Raw genomic sequence first — 10017 nt, forward strand, 5'->3', positions numbered from 1 at the left:
CTTGAAACTTCACCAATGTTCCAAAGTCAGAGAAACGAGGGCAGGTCCACCTGGGCCTCACCTCCCTCATCCCCACATGGCCTCGTGGACCTTTCCTGCTCCTCCTCCTGCTCATGTATTTAACCCTCAGTTACTGCATCGTTTGTAGCTCTATCTATATTTGTAGGGTAGAAGCTGATTTTAAGGGTATCTTTTAGCTGTATGTATCTTTTAGCCTACATTCATATGTGTGGATATTGTGTCTGCAGTGCCCACAAAGGCCAGAAACATGCATTAGATTCCCTGAGACGGGAGTCACAGACAGTTGGGAGTCAGTAGGTGTGAGCAGGGTACTGAATCTGAGTCCCTGCAGGAGCAGACAGCGACCTTAACCACGTCTCCAGCCTCCCCCAGTTGATTTTTATATGTGATCCCCAAAGTTCCTAAAACTCCATAAGGATAGAACACATGCCTACTATGTTTTTGTACTTAGCATAATAGATGGAAGGAGAGCCAGTGCCACCCAGATACTCAAATATTTGTTGACTAAATGAATGAGTGAACAAAAATATCAAAGAATTTAAAAACCTATTAGAAACAACAGCCAAACAAGCAAATAATTATTAACTGGCAAACTTTAACATATGCTATTATAAGGATAATCAAGTAAAGAGTTAAGCATAAACACTGATGTAAAAGAAGTAGAAAGTAAATCACATAAACACTGGCATTCTTATAGCGATGACATTACATTATCCGTGTGTCCACATCACTCAGTGGAGACTGAGGTACCATGCAAAAACAGACTTTCAACTGGAAAAGTCTACCACTTGAGCATTACATTTGTTAACTGACCATTCTAAAAATCAATGTGCAAGCTGAGCTCACAGAAACAGTAGCAGCATGCACAAGACCTGGACAGGTTCAAGCCAGATACGGTCCCAGAACTAAGAGATCAAAGTAGACACAGCTTCTACACTTAACCAAGAAGTAAGTCCTCGTCAGCTGGTACCGGCTTGGCAAAGGGAAACCAGTTCTTTCCACTGGAGCATCTGCAAGTGTTTCTTCTCAGATGGAAGGGCATCCTGGGACGCTGACACCTAGGAACCACACTGCTTTGAGGTGGGACAGTGTCCCAAGGGAAGCAGGTCCTGAGATGTGGGAGCTCAGGAATGTTACAACTCTAAGGCTGCCTCCTCAGCAGAGGCAGTGCAGCTTCCAGGGGAGGGAACCCCGCTGAGCTGAGGAGCTAAGCTTGCTGTCCTGTCTTTAACTGTCAAAGTTTACTATTTCTAAAATGTCCTAGCAAATGGTTTTCAGCCATCACACTGCATCTGATCACATACGAGCAATGTTTTCACTCATACCACTTAACAGAAACATCCAAGGTCAGCTAACATTTACTAATCAGTTAAGTCACATGACTTATATAATGCTCTCTAAAACATGCAGCATCTAAAGTCCAAAGGTGTGTGGAACAAACAACTCAGGCAAATTTGAGACTTCAGTGGAAGAATATTTAATCCTGTCTGCCTGGAAGAGAGAGGAGGTCTGGACACTCTACAACGCTTCCCGGAGACACTCTGGCTTGCAGTAATCCATCCTACTATCTCATCAGGGGACAAAGTCAACCAGCCTAAATTCAATATTCAACAATTCATATGAGCTAAAAAGAGCTTTCAAAACACAGACCAAAATACTTTCAACAGGAAGTCACAACCCAAATCCGTCCGCTGGAGCAGGGGAAGCCGCCTGCCTCTCCCGCCATCACCCAGTGCTTCATCACCCAGAGCACAGCACGTGTGCAGAGCCTCAGCCTCACCTCATTCCTCTCATCTACATCTTTGCACTTCTCAAGAAGAGCTTTCAGAGCAGGAATATTTTCTTCTTCCACATAATTTATCACACTCTGTGATATAAGAACCGACATTTTCACAGAAATCTATGGCCGACTTTAATTCACCTGTAAAAACAAGTCAGACAAAAATGTACATTCTGGTTAGCAATAAACTAAGTCGTTATTAAAAAAAAAACTAAGTTGTTATCAAATATTTCAGTCTTACCCTTAAATGTGTTCAGACACACCTCCAATGGTAGAAATATTTTAAAAAATCCCCTCACCCCAACTGTCAAAATACAGACAAGATGTCCTTTCCCAGACTCACAGTGACTATCAGACTTATTTCATCCAAAACCCAAGCCAGATGCACCCCAGCTCCATCCCCGTTACCCTAAGCACACGGGAGGTGGTGCTGCTATGCCTGTTGTCTAGCCCCACCTCAGGCCACTGCAGCTGCAAATCCTCCAGCTTCTAAGGCCCAGGACTAGGGGTTCCTGTGACTTAGCCCTCCTCACCTGATTTGAATCCATATCTAGCCTAGTCTAGCATAGCAAGCCCTCCGGCTCTCATACCTACTGCCCACTGCCTCCATCACTTCTAGCCCAGCACAAGCATCCCGCTGTATCCCACAGCCTCCTAACTGGTTTCCCTTCTTAGACTCAGCCTCTCTGACCCTCTCTGTCTATGATGCTCCACGGTGAGCTTCTAAATGAGCTAGGAGATACTGCAGGAGTATGGGAATGGACAGAAAAGGAGATAACAGTCCAACCGTACAGAGTGTTAGTCAGTCCAGGGCAAAAGGGTCTGGAGTCTGTAGCTTTGATTTATCAATACCATATCATATTTTTTAAGTAGCTAAGGGGATTGATTTTTAAATGTTCTCATATCTAAGAAATTATAAGGATATGAGGTGATGAAAAAGTTAATTAGCCTGAGTTGATCATTCCATAATGCATGCATACATGGAAACAACAGACCATAACATGTAAGTATATAAAATTAGTACTTATCAGGCCAGGTGGTGGTGGCGCACACCTGTAATCCCAGCACTCTGGGAGGCAGAGGCAGGCGGATTTCTGAGTTTGAGGTCTACAGAGTGAGTTCCAGGACAACCAGGGCTATACAGAGAAACCCTGTCTCGAAAAAAACCAAATCCAAAAATCAAAAAAAAAAAAAAATTAGTATTTATCAATTAAAAATAGAAAAGAACCTTTAGGCATGCATGCAGCAGAATCATTGGCAGGGCTTAAAGCACAGATTCCTGGGCCCTTCTCTCAGAGCCTCCACTTAGTAGGTCTGGGTGGGAGATCCCTGAATCTGCATCTTTGACCATCAAGCAGGTGACTGACACTGTCGCTGAAATGTGTCTTGGAACCTTATTAAGATGGACTGAAGCCTTCCACTTAAAGCCCTCCAACGGCTTCGTCTCAGCCGAGGACTGTAAGTGGTGCGGCCTCTCTTCTGCTTAACACCCAGAGCCCACATCCTACTCCCCAGGCCCCTCACTACATGACTGTGCTCTATTCCACCCAGGCGTTTGCGCTCAGCTTGTCTGCCAAACTTCGTTGTCAGACATGCCCCCCACAGCTGGTCCCCCATTCTTGCAGGTCACACGGTGAGCAATTTCAGCCTACCCTGGGAGGTATGCACACGATGACCTCAGCTGCCCTCCCACCCCTTGGCCACTCCCTTGCTCTCTCCCAGCCTCCACCACTAGAAAGGTGTCCTGTTTGCTAGAGGTGCACCACCAAAACCAGGATGTAAGTCTAGAAAAGTAGAACTTTGGAAGGTATCTGGAGGAAGCAGAGAGGATGGGGTAGGTACACATGATACACTATATTCATATATTAAATTGTCAAGGGATAAATAATTATATTCTAAAACTGTTTAAGTAGTCTGCTCACAGGACATCTAAATGCAAAACCTTCAGTTCAGTTAGATCTATACAAGTTCTAACCAAAAACTAACCTAAATATAACACCCAAAGTACAAAACTGCTGCTAGAAAGCACACTGTCTCTGAAACCTCTGGTTAAGAAAACTGCTTTGACATAAAAGAGAAAGCACAATATATTCAAAAGGAGAAATCGGATAGACCAGGGTTCATTAAAATAAAAACTTTACTTCTGCTGAGAGAATTAAATGGCTCCTTCCAACCTACTCTTGAACAAATAACTTGTCCTTTTGTCCGCCTGTCTGTCTGTCTGTTTTGTTGCATTGATTTAATTTTTGTTTGTTTGTATGGTTTTGAAACAGGATCTTAGTACATCTTTTAGACTGGCCTTAAACTAGATCCTCCTGCCTCTGCCTCCAGTGCTGTGATTACAGACAGGTGCCTGTAGCCTGGCTGACTGAGCCCCACAGGCTCCCAATGGTCTGGGCTGACTGCACCACTGCCCCCATCATGCTGGATTTAGAAGATGGCATTAGAACTTGCTAAGCTTATGGGACTCAACTGAGTTGATGCTGTGCAGGGCTAAGAATCCTGGGATCCTTGATAGGGCTCATGCTTTATATGCAGGAAGTGCGTCTACCTTGGGGACCAGGATATTATCATTGCAGAGGTTATTATTGCACTATATGAGTCCATGCAAATATAACCTTCTGGAACAAGAACCACCCAGAACAGACAGAAACACATCAGGATTTTCTAGGGTAGAAGAAAAAAGATGAGACACTGCAGAGGAATGCAGGAGAATTGGAGAGTTAGTGGATACCCCCCCCCCTTGATTGTGCTGGTGCCACATAATCACATGGACCTGTCAAAATTCAAAACCATACCCCAAAGGAACATTTTATAACATATAGATTAATTATATCAATATGCTTTATTTTTAAAAAGTTAGTTGATTCAATAATTTCACACCTAGGAAGCAATTCTAATAAAACGTGGACAAAGATTCACAAGAACACAAATCTGAGGAGGAAGAGCACTTTCTGCTCTTGCAGAGGATCTGGGTTCAGTGCCCTGCTCACGATCACTTACAACTCTAGTACCAGGGGAGCCTGCTTCCCAGGGTACCTACATGCAAATGGTATACACAATCTCTGGCAGATACTCAAGCATGCATATTTTAAACCTAGGGATATGCAAACTGTGACAAAATTTGCACAGGGGATTGATAGGCTGTCATCAAATGTTTCAAAAAAAAAGCTGTATTGACTGAAAAGCTTCTGCTCTCTGAAAGGAGGGGTCTAAAACCTCCACAAGCAGCATCACACTGTTTCAAATGCTAACGCTGCTCAGTGCTAGACTAAACCCAGTCTCTAAACCCTGCATTCTTGCAGGGCAGTCCTAGCTCTAGCTTTGTTTAAACTGCCCCTTCTCCAAGGCCCCTCTCCTGCCAGTCTCCACTTCACTTTACTCAAGCCATCTTGTGTTTCCATACAAGTGTTACCTGACCAGAGCACCCCAGCCTCTAAGTACAAAACAGCTCCAACTACTATCACCATTCCATAACTCAGCTTTATCCAGCACACTTTAGCATGACTCAACACACCACTTCCTTATGTAGCCTGCTTTCCTACTCCAACAAGGAGTTCAGTAAGAGTAAGGGCTCTGCTCATGGCTCAGCTTCTGACAGTCAGAGGAGTGCCTGGCATTGACTAGAACCAACATTGGTAGACTCACGAATTTGCCCGAGTTCATCAACCTGGAACGCCACCATTTATACTCCCAATACGCCGAAACACGCCCTGCATACAAGTGACAGCTATGGTTTCACATTCCACAATGGCTTAGGTCTCTCTCCACTGTTGTGTCTCCAGAACCCATTTCAGGCCTACAACAAGCAGGATCTCATGAGAGAACGGACAAGTTGAGTAACTGTATAGGATATAAAGGATGCCTCTTTTGGGTGTCTTTGTCCACAGAGAGGGCCCTGCTACCCTCAACAGCATGTTCTCTACCTCAGTCACATGCAGGGCTATACCAACAATATGTACATATGACACTCAAAAGATAAGTTGGGTCAGTCCAGAATTGGAATTAAGACTGCCCAGGTCACTATTGGTGATGGGTAAAATCAATCATCAGAGAATGAGCTTACAGCTATGAACAGAGAAAGTCTCTTCCTGAGTAAGGCCTACGTGTGGCCCCAGGACACAGATCATGAAGCTTCCCCATATCCCGACTTCTCCTTGCCCCTGGAAGCATCCTTTCCCCAAGGTTTCTGCGTGTGCCTTCTAAGCATTCAGGAATCCAGTGGGGGAAAAAAAAAAGAAAAAGAAAAAGAAAACCGACATTCTGGGGCTGGAGAGATGGCTTAGGGGTTAAGAGCACTGACTGCTCTTCCATAGGTCCTGAGTTCAAATCCCAGCAACTGCATGGTGGCTCACAACCATCTGTAATGAGATCAGATGCCCTCTTCTGGTGTGTCTGAAGACAGCTACACTGTACTTACATATAATAAATAAATAAAATATAAAAAAGAAAAATTAAGAAAACTGACATTCTTTAGCAAAAGCTGGAAGAGGAGATGACAGGCTCACACAGAATCATAGAAAAAATAATTTAGCAGTATATACATACACAATACAGACTAGGGAGAAAAAGAATAAGTTACAGACCAAACCAGACAGCCTACAGGAAAGGAATCCAAGTAAAGTGGAAAAGAAACGCAAGACATTAATTGTAACAAAACAGAATTCCCAAAATTTGAATTTTGGGTAGAACAAAATATCCAGAGACATTCTAAATGAAAAGAATAATAAACAACCCCGTGACTGGGAAGGAAAAACAGTGTTAGAGTTGCCATGGACACCAGAGGAGAAGCACCATGCCTGCTGAGATGGAGAGGAAAGGAGAGAGGAGAGGTGCGAGGAGATGGTTAGTCTAGGAAGGAAGGCAGCAGGCTTTCGTTATATGTGTCTGCCCCTTCCAACCAGCCACCCTGGTATTGACTGGGGCTGTGGGGATGCCCTTAAAGAGCTGGATTAGTGAATGATGTGGTGGCACACGGGCCTGGGAGGCAGAAGCAGGCTGATCTCCGTCAGTTCCAAGCAGACTAGGGCTACATATTAAGCCCTATGAAAAAAAGAGAGAGGGGAGAGGGAGGGGAAAGGAAGGAGGAGGAGAGGAAGAGGTGGGTAAGGGAGGGAGAGAAGGAAGATGGGGGGGAAGATAGAAAAGGAAACGAAAAAGAGAAAAGAAGAAATTATGGAAATGAGTCGCCTAAGTCAAATCTGGAAACCATTCTCAAGAGTGGTTTTAAAGGATTCTCAAACTAGTGTGCAATTATTTATCCCCTTACCCAAAGAGTCCCATTTTGACAGACCTGTGGTGGAGCTCAGAAAAAAATTTTAACATGGACCCCCAAATCGGTCTGATCAAGTAGACTGCCCTTGTAAAGCTTGAGAACAAAGAAAGCACCTTGCCACAGCACGGTCAACCTCGACGCTGAACCAGACACCCAACCGCCCTTAAAAACAAGTTATGTGTCTTCTCCTTTTAATGTGGACGTCTTGTTTTTTCGTGGTGTCAAAACACGAGCAGGGACTAACCTATCAGAATCACCTCCAAGAGGTTTTTTCCTCAGCCACACCCCACACCAAGAAATGGTAATCGCTGAAGAGCAAAGCCGCTGCACTTTTAACAAGCACCTCCAGGGAGCAGAGAGCTCCAGAAGCAGTTATTAATGAGAAAATGGTCTAAAATGGTTTAAACCTTTCTATACGTGAAGACAACCTGGGGGGAGGGGGATACAAATTCCTACAAAGCAAACAAGAACGCGTTCTAATCAGGGGCTTGCCGGTATTTTGCAAGGCGTTTAAAAGCCCGCACAGGACAATGAGGCCGTGGGTATCGGGCAGAAAGCACAGAAGTAAACAACTTCTCCCAGGAAAGCAAAACAACCGAGAAGATAAGGCCTCGGGAACAGCTGCTGAGGGACTCACTAAGTGATGGGTGTGACAGCGATGAAAGCGGCCTGGGCCTGGAGTCCCCGCCAGTGCCCACCCGAGAACGCTGCAGCGGAGCGCCTGCCTTCCGCGCTCCGGCTGCACCGACCGCGCCTTCTCGGCCGGACGCCCCACACCCGGCCACCAACCCCGGCCCCCGACCCCGGCCCCCTCCCGGTCTCCGGCGCCACCTACACTCCCCTCCCCCGCCTCGGACCCTCCGTCGCTCTCCCTCACCCGACCTCTCCGCCTCTGCGCTGACCGTGTCACGGCCTGGCCGATGACAGCGCCCTCGGCTCTGCAGAACCGGCTCGCAGCGCCGCAGACCTTGTCAGAGGACACGACACCAAGAGCGCACAGCTTTGCCCGTACCACGCCCGGCGGCCATTTTCCGGAGACTCAGGAACTGACAGGTCACGTGGTCGTGTGGTGGGCGGTCCTCCTGGTGGCCACGCCTCCTGGAGGGCAGCAGGAGAAGAGTGGCAGGTGCTGGAGTGGCTTGGATGGCCTTCAGTCTATTTTAAAGGAATGGAGTTCCTTCCTTATTTGGTTTGGCTTCAGATGTTTTTGGTTTGGTTTGGTTTGGTTTGGTTCGGTTCGGTTCGGTTCGGTTCGGTTCGGTTCGGTTCGGTTCGGTTTGGTTTGGTTTGGTTTGGTTTGGTTCGGTTTGGTTTGGATACAGAGTCAAAGTAGCCCAAGCAGGCCTCAAACTTGCTATGTAGCCAAGAACGACCTTATGCTCCTGATCCTCCTGCCTCCACCTCCCAGCCGACCCAGCTAAATGAGTGTTCTGTCTGCCTTCCCCTCAAACCCTGCCAGGCCACCCCCCAAGGCTGGCCAGTATTTTCTGCTAATAGACACACTGGGTTTTGAGGCAAAGGGAATCTCTGTGAGTTAGAGGTCTGCATAGTGAAACCCTGTCTCAAAAGGAGGAGGAAGAGGAAAAAGAGGAAGAAGAGGAAGGAGAGAGGGAGAGGGAAGGGAGACTGTTATCAGTGAGAGGGTGAGAGAGGTGGCTGAAAAGATCTCACTGAAGAGAAATAACTGAGGAAACATGGTTCCTGTGCCCTTAGACACTACCTCCAGGGGCTCACATTTGAGCCAAAGGGTAACTTAAGGTTCCTGACCCTAGCCTTCCTGCCCATTTCTCATCCAAGCCTCCCAGACCCTCCTCCAAGTACCTGTAACTTGGAAACAAGTAGATTAACGAGTCAATCTCCACAGGAAGCTGACTTTAGACAGAACCAGGCTTTCCTACCCTGAGCTCCCTGCCTCCGGGAGGGGGGGGGACCAGAATGAGGGGCAAGCGCATCCCTGTGCCTTCCGGGACCCTGGAAACACAGCACTAATGAGGTAGGCAGAGGAGCAAAGTGCCAAGTCCTCAACCTAAGGGCATCCAGGCCCTGCAGAGCCACACCTGGGATTCTCGGTGAAGAACTTGGCAAAGCAGGTGGGTCTCAGTCTCAGACACAAGCCCTGCTCTGGAGACCTACCTTTTGCCCCATCATTGCAACTGAATCCCTGCAGACATTCAGGGAGCACAGCATTCTTCCCGAGGGCTCTTTCGGAAAGCACTGTGGTTGGGAACTGGAGGCTAAGGTACCAGGATGCAGGGTGGGCTCAGTGAGGAGAGGAAAGGAGGGCTGGGAACACATTCCAACCATCCTAAAGCCAGCCCCTGCCCTGGGCCAGGCAGGTCTGAACAGGAGTTGGGATCAAATTCTCAAATCTTTTTTTTTTTTTTTGGTAAATTATGGGGATAAGGCATTTCTGCATCAAAATGAATTTTTAATGATTTAAGAATGACAAGATAAGATTGCATAAAAGTGATTTTTAAAAGCATTCAGAGTGTTGTGGGGGTTGGGAGAGATAAGGAGGCAGTGTTTGCAGGGCAGTCCGAGGTGAAACAGGGTTCGTCTCCAAGCTTCTATCCATCACCCCACCTCTGTGAAAGGTTACCCTGACTCAGAAAAGTTCCATTTTGATAACAAGTATTTGCCAGCCCCTGCTCCCTTCCACACAATGGACCTTCATACCCATCATTGCAACTGAACTACTGCAGAACCAAGATGTTTCCTCCGCAGTTTGGTCTCAAAGGCATGCCTCTTCCCGTGTTCTTTGGTCTTTCTCTAGTTCATGTAGTCTGCCTAGATCTTTCCAAGAAACACACCCTGTGGGTTTTACTCTGCAATCACTCAACAACCCAAGACTCTGAATCACTGACTTTGAGAGTCTGGCTTACCTTCTTGTCATGTGCTTTCACGTTGAAGGAAAAACAGGCATTGTCTTTCCACTCCTCGC

The 10017-nt window shown here is 46.6% G+C and overlaps 1 protein-coding gene across 8 annotated transcripts in view; it reads right to left on the reverse strand.

Annotated features, from left to right (window-relative positions):
* The window catches only part of Kidins220 (kinase D interacting substrate 220), an 83696-nt gene extending 75564 nt beyond the window's left edge, over nucleotides 1-8132 (reverse strand). For 6 of the 8 annotated variants that reach the window (XM_052186035.1, XM_052186033.1, XM_052186031.1 and 3 more), the window contains exons 1-2: nucleotides 7954-8132; nucleotides 1802-1942 (exon numbers count right to left, since the gene is read on the reverse strand). In XM_052186035.1, coding sequence (XP_052041995.1) covers nucleotides 1802-1909 — 108 coding nt within the window. In that variant the 5' untranslated portion in view covers nucleotides 1910-1942; nucleotides 7954-8132. The remainder of the gene's footprint in view (nucleotides 1-1801; nucleotides 1943-7953) is intronic. The other 2 variants (XM_052186029.1, XM_052186028.1) reach the window with 2 other exon arrangements.
* Between the last annotated feature and the right edge of the window lie 1885 nt (nucleotides 8133-10017).

Source organism: Apodemus sylvaticus, chromosome 6 (genome assembly GCF_947179515.1).
Source record: "Apodemus sylvaticus chromosome 6, mApoSyl1.1, whole genome shotgun sequence".
Classification (NCBI taxonomy): Eukaryota; Metazoa; Chordata; class Mammalia; order Rodentia; family Muridae; genus Apodemus; species Apodemus sylvaticus.